Here is a 17,164-nt window from a genome sequence, read left to right on the forward strand (position 1 = left end):
GCTCTACCTTCTAGTGTGTTGGCTTTATTCTTGACCTTCCTGTGGGAGTCCTGGCAGCTTCCTAGACCTGCCCTCTACAGTGGCATGGCTACAGAAGCTCTGGTGTCAGATCTTCTCAAATCCAAGTCCAGTGGAAAACTCTTGCAAGTCCCAAGCTTCAATCTGATAGAATGAGTTTATTTCATGTTTATTTTACCTCGATCCAGTTTCTGTGGCCAACACAGCGTGAAGCGCTGATTAAGTCAGGCATAGTGGTGATGTCCCATCTTGGACCACATGGACTGAGGATAGGAAAAGAGAAGGTATCCAAAAGAAGTCTTTGGAAAAAAAGGCAATAGGTGTTAGGGAGACAATTGACAAATGTTCACTGGAGTCAGCAAATTGTTGGAATCCACAATAAAAGATCAGTGAGACACAAGGAGGCATATCCTCTTTGGGGGAAAAAGCAAAATCCAGGTGAATCAAACCTATCAGATTTCTTTGGCAACTTTAAATAATATTTTATAACCATGAGATTGAATAAAATGTTTTCATGCACAAGACTCTAGTTTAGCATTCACAAGGAGTGGGTGTGAATTGACAGTTCTCTGAACAAAGGAGCATTTACAATGGGATTCCTGAGAGCAGGTTCTTTACATGTGAACAGAATTAGTATACTAAACTCAGGTCCTGTGAATGAAAGAGTTTTATTAGTTTTTTCTCCCTTAATTTCATATTTTTTCATTGCTTGTCTGATGCGGTGGCAGAAAGCCAAAGCGACAGTGACATGAACTAGTTCTGAGTGGTCATTCTCACCCATCATCAAACCAAGGCCTGGGCGAGCTCACTTCTAGAGGGTGGATTTGTTGAAATAGGACACTTGGGGTTCACAAGGTTTAGATAAGCCATTTGGACGACTGCCCCGTGATGGGTCAAGGACAGAAGTCACAAATTCTGAGGGGCATCGGCCACAGGGTCACAAAGTTCCAGAATCAGCCAGCAAGGATCTGAGAAGGCCTTCTTAGTCATGGTTTAAACTGTACTTTGAGGAACCCTCAGAGGAACCCAGGGGGAGTCCTGTTTCCACCTGAAGGGCTGCTCTTCCTGTATGTGATTCATTTATTTACAAGACAATAGAAGATTTTGTCTGAATAACAACTTCCATGACTGAAGCATACTTGGAAATACACTTATTTCACCCAAATCCTTTATATTCTGAGGAGAGGACCCAGAAGGCTTCTAAACTTTGAGGCCATTTTAGGTTATGGGAGAGAGATGACCTCTCTGACAAGAGGAGAGAGGGGTAAAAAACAAATAAACCAATGACATCTCTGTCTACGTATATAATCTCTTATCAATTAATTGACCTTTGTACTGCCTGGTGATTCTAAAAACCAAGAGATGCAAATTCCATCTGTTTGAATCCTTCCTGTGGTCAAGGTCTCCTTCCTACTAGACTCAGGGTCAGGTTTATCTTCCAGCTTCTCTCTCCACACCCTTTTTTTTTTTTTTTTTTTTTTTTTTTTTTTTTTCGTTACGCGAACCCGGTTCCCCTGCATCGGCAGGCGGACGCGCAACCACTGCGCCACCAGGGAAGCCCTCTCCACACCTTTTATTCTGAAGATTTAGCTGACTTTGCCTCAGTCTTCAGGCCAGACACTCCAAGAGCAATTCGGGGCCACTCCCTGGCTGTTAGATACTGGCTTCCTTTAGCCTCAGTTGCTGTCTTGTGCCTCCGAGGTTTCTAAACCAAAATCAGTAGCCAGGAGTGTCTTTCCTATGCTGTGACACTGTCTCAAGAGGAGACCCCATGCTTCTGTCTGCTCAGTGCTTCCCTCCAAGAGCAACTTGAGTCCGATTCTGCTCAGCATCCTCGGAGAAGGTTGCACAATCCTTGTCAGCTAGCAAACACTCCGTAATGTTTGCTGATTTGCATCCATAACTGAAATCTACCAGGGAAGAAGGCCCTTGTGAGATCCTGAGGTTCACTTTTTTGCTAGTTAGTGAGAGAACACATTTTTCAAATACTAATATCTCACACTGGATGGGAAATAGGCACCGTCCCAACTCCCAGGCAAATACCTTTTCAGGGTGACCCTTGCAGAGACCCAGGAATGAGCTCATTTCTCAGAAGGGGGTTCTTCACCTAAACAAGAAACCCTTGCTTTGGGGAATAGAACAAGAAATTCCTTTGAGATTTCTCTTCTCACGCTTCTAGAGAGCCGGTCTTCTGCAGGCGGAGATGGCTTCCAGGCTGTTCATACATAAACTGTGGCTGGCGGGCTGGTGGCCTTTTTGATATTCTGAGGTCTAGCAAAGATTTAGCTCCAAGGGGTCACCAAGAGGTCATGGTCTCCGTGATTTCCTCTGTTATTTATCTTTGGCTTGCGGTACTGGAGCCTGCTTTTGAAAGAGGGCATTTCTACCACAACTGCACAGAATCAAGAATTTCAGTGCTTTGGCTTGAGGTGGGGAAGGGTTGGCTTCTAAGGCTGTGAACATGTCACCGAGTGTATCTGAGAGTATCTCATTCCGCCCTTTTCTGATGAGCAAATTCATTTTGGGGGGTTTACCAACAGCAAGTCCCAGACTCGGGTCAGGAAAGGAATCGTCCTGGTGAGGTCAGCAGTTTTTAGTCTGAGTAATTCCATTTTTCAGTTCCTTAAGAGATACTCCTCTTGCCATGAGATGGAGATGAAAGCAGCATTTCTCAGGCCTCCACACTGCTGATGACTCACCTATGACCGCCCTCATTGCAGCCAGGGGACCATTTATGCTGAACTAGCCTTTGGATTTCTCTTCTTAGTGACAACAAAACTTGCATGGCCAGCTCACAAGTCAACCGCAGGAACATCCCTGGTCTGGTCAGTTCAGCAGGCTCTCAGGTCCCTGAGAGGATTCCTCAGCACATTTCATGTGGGTTTGCTAACCCCATCCTGTTTCATTTTGATTTAAGACAACCGTTATCTCTCATCTGGGTCAGAAAGTATGGACGGCATAGGATTTCAACCAGACACAAGGGGCCTGAATTAAATACCCAGCACTTTGGCCTGGAGAATTGGTTGCGTTATGCCCTGTGTTCTTGTTCCCCAAAAAAGCATCTCAGCAAGTAGCAGCACTTGGTCTCAGAAGTTCCTTTCTTGCGGTGGCTCTACCTCTGCCACAGAGTGCCAGGACAGTGTGCTGTGCTATGCTGGGTCCTTCAGAGAAAACGATGTGACGTGCTGGAGACATTGCCATCTGTGGGAGAGTGCAGCTCTGGGCTCTATGCAGAAGGAAAAGGAAGTGCCATTATGTCAGGACTATGACCAGTGAGTCAAATTCCCAGAACAGCCTGATGCTTCTCAAGGCAGTGGATGTGCCCCAGCATCTCAGCAACCCCAGATTTGGATTAAGGGAGAACTGTTGGGTACAGGGGCTAGAGAGGAAAAGAGAAGTGATGTATTTTATATATCATTTTCCAGGAGTGGTCTTCTACATGAAACCCAGTTTACTTAGTGACCCAGGGCATGCAAGCAAAAGCTTTGTGAAATAATAGTGACTCTTACTGTGTGTCAGCCTTCTTATTTTCTCTTTCTGTTTTTTTCTCTTTTTCTTTTTTCTGTTCTTTTAATTTAAAAAACTCTTGGCGCACTAAATTGCTATTATAAACCACTATGGGTCAAAGCCCATATTTTGGAAAACAGCACTGCATTAGTGTATATAAGCAACATCTCAGGAAATTTTATATAATATGGATCCCTGGGCCCTTCTCCAGAGATTCTGATGCACTCTGTCTTGGGTCCTCCAAATCTGCATTTTATGTTAACCCAACTCTGACGTGACCAGTGTGAGGGCAGGAAAGTGTTTGGATCTCTGATATATATCCCGTGGTTTGAATACAGAGCCTAGTACAGAATAGGTCCTTGATCAATGTTGGTTGAATAAATGAATGAATGCAAAAGCATGCCTGGTGATTTAGATTTAAGTGGCCTAGGGATTACCATTGTGTTTGCTTTGTCTTTTAATTATCAGTTTTTGGGGGGGTGGGGGGTTAACAGTTTATTTTAATAAAATTTCAAACTTACTGAAAAGATTCAAAAATAGGACAAAGATGTCCATTTATCTTTTACTTAAATTTCTAGTTTAGCTGCATTTGCATTTTCTCATCACCTTATCCAATTTTTTTTTTCTTCTGAACCATGTGAGAGTTAGTGGTAGACAAAAAATTCCCCTTTACTACTAAATACTTCAGCATGTATTTTTCTAAGAACAAGAACATTCTCTTACTCGGGTTACAACGTGAGGGGCCCCTAGACTGGAGGTTAAGTGCCTTAATTATTAAACACTGGGCAGTGCTGATCTTCACATGACTCCATTCACCATCCCAGTCCCATCCAGTATACTTCCCTTTTTATCTGTACTACTCTCCTTGGTTTTATAATGTAAATAGTCAGACACTCTCCAGACTTTTGAGTCTCAGACTTGCTTTGAGTTCCCACACTGGAAGCAACCTTAAATCTTCTAATCTGTGGATTCTCCAGTGCAGAAATTATCTAGCCGCCTCTGAAACCACTGGAGAAATTTAAAGAAAATGCAAATTTCCAAAGCTCAGCCTTGGAGCTTCAATTCAGATAGGTGGGGGGTTGTGTGGCCCTGAAATCTGCATTCTACCTCCTCAACCCCCGTCTCCCTTGCCTTCCTCCAGCTGGTGATGGCTCAGCCAGAGCTGAGAAGCACAGTTCCTGTGACTTCTCCCCACGGTAGAATACTCTACTTAGTGATCACATTTCTCAGGATGGCAGAGAGAAGCCCCCAGAGGTCTGCTGCACATGGGAAAGTTCTGCTTCTTAGAAATTTCTTTCTCATGTAAGCTTCAGTTGCTTTTCTAGTGCTACTGGTCTTGGTTCTGCCCTCTGAAGTACCTTAAAACAAGGTCAATAGGCAGCCTGTCTGCTGCTCCTTGTAAAAATACAGAAAAAGTATAAAAATCACACAAAATCTCACCACCTTGAGAACTTTGTTAAGATTTTTATATTTTCCTCTAGTCTTCATATGTGTATATATATAATTTATATATATAAATGCACATTACACACACCTTATGTTTTAATAGAATGAAGATCATAATACATTGTGGTTTTACTGTTACATATTTTGGGTTTTCTCTCTTAACATTATATCATAGAACTCTCCCAGACAGGAAAGTATGCTTTGAGAGCACATTTTCAAATGACTGCATTAAATTCCACTGTTTTGATCTATTGGAATTTATTCAACCATTTCCTATTAGTGTTTATGTAGGTTGTTTCCAGTTTTTCACTATCCTAACTAATGCTTAAATAAACATATTACAAATTATTGTCTGCATCCTTGATTATTTCTTTAAGCTAGATTCCTAGAAGTATAAATATTGAGTCAAAAAACATGCTTAAAAAATGTGATATATATTGCCAACTTACTATGCAGAGGTTGTGAAAATTTTAACTTCGAACAGTTTTGATCTCTTTTTAGAAGTTAGTAATTTTTAAAAGATGTCAATTTGATAGGTTAAAACTTGCATTTTGCTGTGGTTTCTAACCTATATTCCTTTGTTTACTCATGAGACTGAACATGATTTATATATATATATATATATATATATATATATATAAAAACACATACATATATACACATATGTATATATTTTGATTACTTACCAGGCAAAGCATATTCATGTGTGTGTGTGTGTGTGTGTGTGTGTGTGTGTGTGTGTATTTTTCCCATTTTTTTGGCCATTTCTGTTAAATAGGATGTTAAGGGGTAAAGAAATAGACTGAATCTATTTTTCTGCTGGAGAAAGGGGGCCTCATGCTTCTCTTGTAGGTTTGTAAATACCCTCCTACCCCCTTTTTACATGTAATAAATATCAATTTATTCTTGTCTTTTTTTAAACTGTGGTAAAATATACACAACGTAAAATTTACCATTTTAAAGTGTACAGTTCTGTGGCATTAAGTATGTTCACATTATTCTGCAAGCATCATCAGCGTCCATCTCCAGAATTTTCTCATCCTCCCTAACTAAAACTCTGTACCTATTAGACACTAACTCCCCAGTCCCTGACAACTACCATACTACTTTCTGTCTCTATGGATTTGACTACTCTAGGAAACCTACATAAGTGGAATCGTACATTTATCCTTCTGTGACTGGCTTATTTCAGTTAGCATGACATCTTCAAGGTTCATCCATGTTGTAGCATGTGTCAGAATTTCCTTCCTTTTTTAAGGGTACGTAATATTCCATTGTGTGTATATACTACATTTTGTTGATGCGTTCATCGGTTGATGGAAGCAACTTGGGTTGCTTCCACCTTCTGGCAATTGTGAGTAATGCTTCTATGAATATGGGGGTACAAATATCTATTCAAGTCCCTGCTTTCACTTCTTTGGGGTATATGCCCAGAAGTAAGATTGCTGGATCATACAGTAATTCTCTTTAAATTTTTGAGGCGCCATCATGCCATTTCCCACAGTGGCTGTACCATTTTATATTCCCACCAGTAATGCACAAAGGTTTCAATTTCTCCACATCTTCACCAACACTTATTATTTTCTGGGGTTTTTTTTTTTTTTTTTTTTTTTTTTTTTTAGTTTTGTTTGTTTGTTGTTTGATAATAGCCATGGCTTGGAAGTGGTGTCTCATTGTAGTTCTTTTCTCTTTAATCAAATAAAATATGACAGCCTGCCCTGATTTCCAGCAGCTAGATGGGAAATTCAATCTCAGTCATTTGGAGGGGGAGTCTCCCTACTTCCTAGAATCATACCAGTGCTCGGGCCAGGAAATTAGAGGACTGTCAAGTAATCTCAAGGTCACCGAAATTGCCTGTGATAGCTCCTTGTCTACACCCGTCATGGCTCTTTGCTTCCAGGGAACATGTGTAGACTTGAAATGCATTGGGTTCTGGCGCCATAGTGGTCTTGCTACCTCTTTGATGATCTGCTACCAAGCAGGCTCCCCAGTCGCTTACCCCATCCCAACCTGGATGTACCCATTTTAATTATGGGAAAATTTCATCAGTTGGCTTTAAGGTATTCTTCACAATATTTCTTTTTTATGAATTTTCAAATTATTAAAAACATACAGAGTAGAAAAAATATATAACGTATTCCCTTGAACTCACAATTTTAATACATTTTAACATTATGCCTTATAAAACCTCTTGCACAAGTGTACAAAGAGACATGCGCAGGACATTTATTATAACAATGTTTGCAAGAGTAAAAATTTAAAGCAACTTAATGTCCATCAATAGGAAATGGACAAATATATATATATAACAATTTCTTTATCCATTCATCCACTGACAGACACAGATTGTTTCCATATCTTGGATTGTAAATAATGCTGCAATGAACATGGGGCTGCATATATCTTTTCAGTTTAGTGCTTTTAATACTTTAAAAGATAATTTAAATTTAAACTTTTTTAATTCTTAAAAAAATTGAGCCAAAGTTTTAACATTTGTTAATAAGTTTTCTCTATATTAGGGATATTAATACTTTTACTATGAGCCATTTACAAGTTTTTTTTCATAATTGGTCGTAAACTTTTAGTTTTGTTTTCTGGGGGTTTTGAATATTTACCTAAATTTTCCTTTCTTTTTTAAAGAGAAAATGTATATTTGTTTATATTTGCCTCTTTAATCCATCTAGAAATTATTGTAATATATGGTATAAGAATAGTATCACATTTGATTTCTTTTTTCTTTCTTTCTTCTTTTTTAACCAAATAGTTAGTCAATTTTCCTTAAATCATTTGTTAAATAATTCTTCCTTTCTCATTAGTTTTGTAATGCTTCCTTTATCACACTAAGTGCTTTTATAGCCATTATTTCCATTGATTTGTGTCAATTCTAGAATCAATAGTGAATTGTTTTATTTATCTAATTTTACAATATGTCTTAATAGCTAAGTTCAATGCTTATGACCTGCTTGCTCATAAACTTATCAGTTACGTTCACCTGTCAGTTTTCTCCAGATGAACTTTAGAATTATTTTTTCATATTAACAAAATCCCATTGTGATTATGTTTAATCTATAGATTAATTAGAGGAAAATGGAAAAATTCATAATATTCAGTATTCCCCTTCAGGGACATGGTATATATTTCTACTTATTGAAATTTTTTAAAATATCATTAAAAATTTTTAAATGTTTGCTTGTATAAATCCTGTATATATCTTCCTGGAGATATTCCTTTGCATTCTATGTTGTTTGTTAATAAAAATATATAAAGATATATTTGCATCGATTATTATGGCATACAGAAAAATTATTGAGCTTTGAGTATTTATAATTCAGCCTCTCTAGTAGTGACTAGAAGTGTCTTATTAATTCTAAAAGTTAGTTCACCTGAGTTTTCTAGGAGTATAATCATATTGACAGCAATTAGTAACCATTTTGCCTTTCTTTTCCAATGTTCACATCTCTTAAATATGTTCGATGCCTTAATGCATTCCCTAGAAATTTCAAAAACATCGATGCAAGGATCTTTGATGTCTCCCCAATTTAATGTAGATGATTCTAGTAATTTGTTCTTAATTGTGACGTCTGTTATAGTTTTAAAATAGTTTTTAATCCCTCTAAGATAGCATCCTCCTTTTATGAGTTTACCATAGGTTTTATCAGTAATATATGTTAATTTTATGACAATTTTTAGCATCTGTTGAAATAATTATAAGGTTTTCATTATTGCTTACTATCAATATCGTTTATTAAATGAACAGATATCCTGGTTATAGGCACATTCTTTTAGCTCTTTCCTCTAACATAGAGCTAATTTGTCAGAGTGCTGTTCACCCCAGATAATAAACTCTTCTCAATGAAGTGACACGTGCCAGTTTTTGTTTTCTCCACAATGGCCTCTGTATCATTGACACTTTATTTTTTGACAATCTTTTGGTTTGCAGTAAATAGTTTAACTGTTTTCCAAAGGGTAAATAAACATGGTTTATTTTAATGGTTAAAATATACTGTGTGAGTTTGAAGTTGGTGACTTGTCTTGTAGAAGTGGGTCCTACACTAGATCTAACTCTTGTCACCTTTAAATCAATTCTAATAAAAAGAATACCAAGAAAATAAAAATGTGGGCCAAGAAACCCTGAAAACATGTTGTTGGGAGTTGACAAACCAGAATGCAGAACATACTGCCACAGGAGCTATGCTGATTGTTTACACAGGGAAAAGCATCATTGTCCTCCCCTCCCCACTCTGGCACATGTGTGCATTACAAACACACCAACTACACAGAGAGGGCCCACTTAAGTATTATATTTCTAGGATTCTTTCTCTTGGAGTTTTTAGAATGTAGTGCTCATTTTCACTTAAGCTTTCCTTTTTTCAATCATTTAACCATTCAACCAAAATTTATTCAGTGTCTACTATGTGACCTACTCTGTGCTAGGTTTTGGGGATATATTTTAGACAAGTTAGACATGATTCTTGTCTTTATGGAACTTACATATTAATAAGTAAGACTTTAAAGCTTTTTCATTTTCACTTTTTTGTCTCTTGTCAGACTTCATAAGCTGTTAGTTTTTCATTTCTTTTGCTACATCTTTTAATTATATAACACAGCTTCCTAATTGCTGATGGGCTGAATGTTCTTGGATTATTCATTCAATATGTGACAGGCACTGTTCTGGACACTGAAGATTCCAAAGTGAAGAAAAAAAAAGACAAAAACTCTGTTCCCATAGAGCTTACTACGTTCTAAAGAAATCCTGATTCCAAGGCTTTGCAAGATTCATTCAACTTTAATATGCCATGTATACCAGAGGCACTTAAAAAAACAGAAAAAAGAAGGAGTGAACCAAGCATTCAGGAAAGACAGAAATGCAGAAGTTGATGCAAGAAAGGATTTCTAGTTAATAATGATTTAAATCGAAATTCAGTTAACCTCCCTCTCCAGGTAATTCAATTGTCTAGTTTTTAATAAATTTCAATATATGTAACTCCAGCTTTTCATAAAAAACACAAAAGACTCATCAAGCTTCTTTAGTCTGGTGCATTTCTTTGCTCAAATTTTTGGCTTCATAGGCAGAAATCTTCAAACGCTAGGCAAAATGATAAGTGAAGTACAAGTGTTTATTAGGCAGTTTCAAATGGTAGAGCAGCTCTCCCATATTCTCCCTCCCTCCAAAAGGACTTCCCAAATAGTGGGAGGCAGCATAAAGTAGGGACTTTCTGAGATCACCTATTGACTGAATAGAGACCAAACAGGGAGAATGTAGGTACTGTTGTAATTATCTCCTCTACTGAGGATAAGGTTGGTACATTTTTCTTCTATGGGATAATTCTGTATCAGCAATGTTTTACTTTGGTACTTGATGCAATTAAAATAAGAAATGTTCATTAGTTGAATCCATTCATTCATTGGATCAACAGATGTTTACTGAGTACCTCCTATGTGCCCGGCCCCCTGCTTCTGTGGATCTTGCAGTTTTGGTGGCAAGTAGATATTGAACCAGTTAGTACAATACACATGTGATTGGTGTCACAAGAGTGGGGAGACTAGGTTGGCTGAGGAAAATCAGGATCCTGTGCAAGGTATGTTAAGGAGTATTACAATAAACCATGAAGCATTTATTCATTCATTCACTCAAGGGCCAGTAAGAATTTCTGAGGAAAAATGACTCTAACTAAGGCCAAACTTACAGTGGCACTTCAACACAGTCCCCAATGAGTTTAATGAGTAATGAACTGGCTTCCTAGCGAGATTTAAAGCTACCTAGAGATGCAGTGATGGTTATGAGAGGGAATGATTTTCCTAAGTCATATTTCTCTAACAATAATAGTAATAATAACAGCTCACATTTGTTATTTTCTATGTGCAGAGCACAATGCTAAGCACTTTACATAGTATATTCCATAACACTCAGAATACCCCTAAGGCAGGTAAAATTAGTAGCCCCATTTTAGAGATGAAGCTCCTGAGGCTCAGAGACATAAGAAACTGGTCCAAGATTACACATCTAGAAAGTGGTAGGTTCAGGATGTCATAGAACTTACCAGGAGTTGGGCTTTTTAAAATGAAGGCCAGGGACAGGAAATGAATGTGCATACTTAGCCAAACATGTCAAGAATGTGAAATAACTCACTCCCAGTTTTCACAGCGTTTCAGAGATTAAGTAAATAATCTTCAGCAGAATCCAATCCAAGCGTGCAATTCTTTGCATTCAGCACACATACTTGCTGAGGAGAAGACACCGTTCATTGCAGAGAATGCTTCTACTTTACTTCATCCCTACTCCTGGTAATGACCTAGCCCTGGTTTCTTTTCAAGGACCCCTTTAGAGCAAACCCCCTTTTCCCCAAGCGTCTACTTACCAAAAAAATAAAAAAGAAAGTGGCCCACAGCTGGTTTCAGGTAGCCCCTGCTGTTCTGTTTCATGAAGGTTTTGAAGAAACCTAGAGCTGTTACCGAGTTTCACCATCATTTAATCAATGGACAAACTCTCCTTACCATCAACTCTCCTACATGTCCTCTGCAAATGCAGAGAAACTGGCCTTTGCAGGGGCCTCAGAGGCACCAGGAGGATCTGCTTATACTTTCTTCCTCCCTTTTCTTTTTTCCCTTCATCATCACTACCATCATTGCTATCATTTATTAAGCACTTACTATGTGTCCAATACTCTCTTAAGGTTTTATATATATTTAAGCCTCAGAACAATCTTATGAGGCAGCTACCACTAACTCATTTTTCAGTGATGAAGGAGGCTGTGAAGCTATTTAACTGCAAGGTCACACAGTGAGGAGCAAAAGTCTGGATTAAAACACAGATCTATTTAACTCCAGGGGATGTGGTTTTTTTGTTTGTTTTTTGCGGTACGCGGGCCTCTCACTGTTGTGGCCTCTCCCGTTGCGGAGCACAGGCTCCGGACGCGCAGGCTCAGCGGCCGTGGCTCACGGGCCCAGCCGCTCCACGGCACGCGGGATCTTCCCAGACAGGGGCACGAACCCGTCGTGTCGCCTGCATTAGCAGGCGGACTCTCAACCACTGCGCCACAAGGGAAGCCCAGGGCATGTGTTTTTAAGTGCCAAGCGGTACTGCTCCTCTTAAAGAATTTACAATGGGGCAGAGGATCACGGAACAATGGACCAGATGTATGGATCTAAGATATGCCTATATTTACATAAAGCAATAGGATGGAGATTTAGATGTTATTAATCTGAGGTCCATAGACCCCCGGGCGTTTAAAAATAGATTTTGGAGGGTTTGTAACCCTCTAAAACAGAAGTCAGCAAATTTTTTCTTAAAAGACCAGATAGGAACTATTTTAGGCTTTGTAGGCTATATGGTCTCTGTTGCAAACACCCCTCCCTACTGTTGTAGTGCAGAAACAGCCACAGATGATACACAAACAAGTGGGCAAGGCTATGTTCCAATAAAACTTTATTTACAAAAACAGGCAGCTAGCCAGCAGGCTCTATGTACATTGTTATTTTTGTTGCTGTTATTAGGAGAAAATCTTATAGCTTTCCATAGCTTCTCTAGTAGGTTCAAAATCCAAGATGGCTAAGAACTGGTCTAAATGGTCTCCAAGTTGCTCTAAATTTAGACATTCCAGGATTCTATGATTCTGCATGCCTTTTCAATTAACACACTCTTTAGAAATTCTTTTTCCTTAGCAGGTTCATTTGATAGATTCTGCTGTGAACTCTTAAGTGGACTATAATTACTGTCTGTTCAGGAGGAAACACAGGACACAGTACCATTTCAACCCTCCCTGGCTTACCTGGCCAGATGATACTGGCTGAAACACAAGGACATTCCAGACTGGATTATAGCAGCTCAGTCCTGAACCAGCTAGTCTGAGGTTTGCAAAGGCTTTTTCCTTTTCCCAGAGACTACATTCTGTGTTTCACTGAGCCTTCTCCACAGAAAGTACTCACTTATCCTGACCACTCTGATACACAGTTTGGATTCCTAGAGTCAGCCAGGTCTGCCCAGCTATGGTGTGGAGGAGAGGGATGCTGTCGGAAGTGTTTTCTTGATGGATCTCTGCTTCTGTTTGGAGACGCTCTCTCTTCCAAGGAAACATGATTCTTTCTCTTAGGATTCCCAGTTTCATGAGATACAGCATCTTATTTACTATCTGCGATTCCACCAAAATGTACCATTACCATGCCTCCCACTCTATGGGACTTGTCTTCTCCTAACTAGCATCTTTAGGTGGAGATGGCTAATTATATTCCATTGTGTCCACCACAGAGCCTGATACCATGATTTGCATATATATTTTAGGTTATTAGCACTGAGATCCCTGAAAGCTACAGATAGTTTTGAATTCTTGCATTACTTTTGAAAAATCAAAATAATGATTGTCTTATCAACTTGAATAAAATGCAGCATTGACTGCTTTAATTTTAGAGAAAAGAGATTATATTAAAGCAAAAAATTACAAATGCTATGAGTCACAATGTGATTGCATTTATATTCCAGATTTCTGAAAAGGGACACAGGGTAAGAAGTGGGAGGGAAAAATAAGAGGGGAGAAAGAAATGGTAGAAACTAATAGAGGAGAGAATGAAACAAAGGGAATGGAGAGACAAAGAGGAATACAGAAGGAAACGCTGAAAGCAGAGGAAGCCTGCTTGCTCACCAACTACTGCGGGGTTGAAATTCAGTGTCATTAGCCATTTTTCACAGCAAGTGCCCCCCAAAGAAGGAAATAAACCAGCAAATGAAAATAACAGGAATATAAATCACTTAGCCAGTACTTACGGAGACTTTATTCTATGTTAGACTCCTGTATACATCACATCAGGATTAGTGTTAGCTCTCTGAAATGAAACATCAATAAGAGGACCACATGGTGCTGACTGCACCTCCAACTAATATTTCAGTTCAGCTTTAATTATCATGCTCATCTGGCACCGGCATGGTGCCACGTAAATAGAAATGGGTCATGGGAGGTCTGGGTTCTTGTCCTGCATTTGATGATGTGACCTTGGTTGGCCAATCTCTGTGCCTCAGTTTCCTCATTTGTCAAATGTGAATAAGAATTCTCTGCTCTGTTTATTTCACAAGATGTTAGGAGGATGGAAATATATATATATATATATATATGTATGTATAAAATGCCAGATAAATGTAAAATTGACCTTGTTCTTTTTACTTAACAAGGTAGTAAGTAGGTGGAGGGGTGGTGATGGTGGCATTTTGCACAGAAGACTTGGTGACTCAATGACGTGTCTTTGTTTCCCTCAGTAATATCTGGTCTGGGATTATTACTGCTTTCTCGATGTTTTTAGGCATACTTTTCCCCTTCAGAAATGCCAAAGGTGAAAAATACTATTCGACTGCTATAATTTGTCACCCTCGCTGCCTGAGCAAGATGTGTATAGACAGTTTAGTAATTAAGCTTTTCAACCCTGCATCATAAAGTTTTATTCCATAACACACCATTGTAAAGCAATTATACTCCAATAAAGATGTTAAAAAAATTTTTTAAAAAGTTTTATTCCAGCAAAGTCTATATTTATCAGCTAACAAGTATTAAATCACCCCACTGCTCAAGCCGTTTCTCACTTGAATATGCTCCTTTCAAAACAGAGCAGATTTCCTTGGCTAGTTTAATAAAAGTTCTTGTTTGGAAGTACTGTGGTGCTGTGTGGTCCTGTGGAGCTGACATACATACACCTTGGTAACTCTGCCAAAAGGTGCTGACCCCTATTTCTCAGGGGACTTAGCTGCCTTTGCCCTGGGTCATTTAGGGCATCCTGGCCATCTGAGGCTTGATGGCTTCTAGCACAAGATAGTCCCATATCCATTTCAATTTCTAAAGAGGAAGAGGTAAATGAAAATAGAAAAACAAACTTTTGAAACATTTTCTTTCCTTATTTGAGCATCAGGGAATTGGTCTGTTTCTATCAGAGATGGATCTAAATGTAAAATGAATTTTCAAAATGATTAAATTAGCAAAGTAACAATGATCTACATACTAAGCAGTTGAGTGCATTCTCGTATTGCCATAGTCTTCTTTAAGCAGATGCACAATTATTAGGGAAACACACTTTGAATGAATAGATATTAAAAGTCGTCAGTAATGGCTTAGAATAATTTCTGTAGGTAACCCACTCCACCTTTATAAATAATTTTCTCTCTCTTCTTGGGAGTATATACACTCATGAGACGAATATAACATTGCTTTTAAATCTTCAGTATGCTTTCACTCAAATGGCTCCAGAATTATATGAGTTAAAAACAAAATAGTTACTTAATATTTTTGAATGTACTATTTTACCATATTTTAAGGGTATAACCAGAATAAAGACAAATGTTAATCAAATATAGGCCAAAATGATGAAAGAAATGTCAATATCTTTATCATATCATACCAGAGATCACAGTAATTTCCCTTTTCCTTTCTGTGTTTTCAAAAATAAGTGATATTAACCACATGTAGGCATTTCAGTTTTCCATGAATTGATTGCTAATAGGAGATGTATAATGACATTCCATAGAATCACAAAACCCACTCTGTAGTTACATAAACAAATTCTGCCCGTGCCTGTGTGTATGTATGTATGAGAGTGGGCATGTAGGTGTGAGATTTTAAATACTACCAAGCTAAGGAGTCTTTTGTTGAACTTTTCTCAGTTTGAGAGGCTGCAACAATTTCTTTCCTTTCAAAATGGCAAAATGGAACTCACCATTTTGCTTTCCAAATTAGCAACAGGTAGCTTGTTTGGAAGGCTGGGGATCAATTTCTCTCCAGCCAGCAAGTCATGGGGTTGTCAGTGAAGCATGTGGGTGATATGCTGAACCGCTAAGTTGGCAAATGTTGAACTGTTTTAAGTGCATCTATTTTCTGGTTCAGTAAATTTTTTTGTATTAAATTCATTAAACTTGACAGAGTCTAAGTGCCACAGCACATACTGCAGAGGACATAAAAGTAACAGCGCTAGCCACAGGAGATAGCAAAAGGTAAAGATCAATATAATTTCTCTCAGTTTCTCTTTAATTTTTCTCTTTCCTATTAAGACTGGATTTTTTTTTTCTAAGGTTAATAAGTACTGTGTGACTTGGAAAGTCAAGTTGAATCTGGTTATTTTCTGAAAATTTGAAGAGACATTTCTTTGTCAGTCAAGTTGCCCTCCAAACCGCGTTCTTAGAGATGATGACATATGTGACCTACAATTCAGGATCATTTAATAACTTGGAAGAGAAATGAGAAACAAAAATTACACTCTGTTACCACAGTTTGGAGGAATCTTGTAGTGTGGCAATTTGTAAAAATACTGAATCAAGGACATACTTGAAGATTTATAATGAGGCCTTGATAATGATTATTCGTCACTTGGGATTGAAATTTTCAAAAGAATAATAAAGGTTTCTGAACATGAACTGTTACTTTGATTTGACATAATTTTGGGGGAGAGTCATTTGTTTTTCTTAAGCACTACTTTGCCTCCAACAAGGAGTAGACATGGCAATTCAGAAAAGTGGAGAAAAGTATAAAGTACAAGGAATTTCCTTCTACCATGAGTTGTAGCTATTGAAATTATAAAATTGATTTTATACTCCATATGAAAAATAACAATCAGTAAAGAACAATTTTCCGGTAATTTCTCTCAACAAAATATAAAACAAAATAATCAATGACAGAAAATTGTGAAAACCCCAAAGTACATGTAAAAAATAAGAATACAGGGGCTTCCCTGGTGGCGCAGTGGTTGAGAGTCCGCCTGCCGATGCCGGGGACGCGGGTTCGTGCCCCGGTCCGGGAAGATCCCACATGCCGCGGAGCGGCTGGGCCCGTGAGCCATGGCCGCTGAGCCTGCGCGTCCGGAGCCTGTGCTCCGCAACGGGAGAGGCCACAACAGTGAGAGGCCCTCGTACCGCAAAAAAAAAAAAAAAAAAAAAATACAGGTACTAAATATGATTCTTTAAAGCTTCCAGAACACATAAGGCAGAAGTGATGCAGCCATCAAAGTTGGACTGAGTAAATCCATCCCCTCCACACACAAGAAAAGGTTTGAGATGAAGAGTCATTTGACCAGGAGAGTTGGCAGCCGCATTTGTAACCTGAAAATGTTAAAAAAAATAATTGAAATTGACATTCTGTGCTCTGCTGTGCTGTCACGTCAATGTCCTCCTGGGGAACGTTTGTCTACCTGGAGAAATCAAGGTGTTTCACGAGCAACGGAAAACTAA

The 17,164-nt window shown here is 38.5% G+C and overlaps 1 protein-coding gene across 2 annotated transcripts in view; it reads right to left on the reverse strand.

The window, feature by feature from the left end:
* The window catches only part of RNLS (renalase, FAD dependent amine oxidase), a 313,163-nt gene that overhangs the window by 20,642 nt on the left and 275,357 nt on the right, over nucleotides 1-17,164 (reverse strand). The window contains exon 7 of one of the 2 annotated variants that reach the window (XM_024121151.2): nucleotides 12,980-17,035. The exons of the other annotated variant lie outside the window; for it this stretch is intronic. Within the exon in view, the coding sequence (XP_023976919.2) occupies nucleotides 16,883-17,035 (153 nt within the window). The 3' untranslated portion in view covers nucleotides 12,980-16,882. Of the gene's footprint in view, nucleotides 1-12,979; nucleotides 17,036-17,164 lie in introns of those variants that run through there. 2 annotated transcript variants of the gene reach the window in all.

Source organism: Physeter macrocephalus, chromosome 20 (genome assembly GCF_002837175.3).
Source record: "Physeter macrocephalus isolate SW-GA chromosome 20, ASM283717v5, whole genome shotgun sequence".
Classification (NCBI taxonomy): Eukaryota; Metazoa; Chordata; class Mammalia; order Artiodactyla; family Physeteridae; genus Physeter; species Physeter macrocephalus.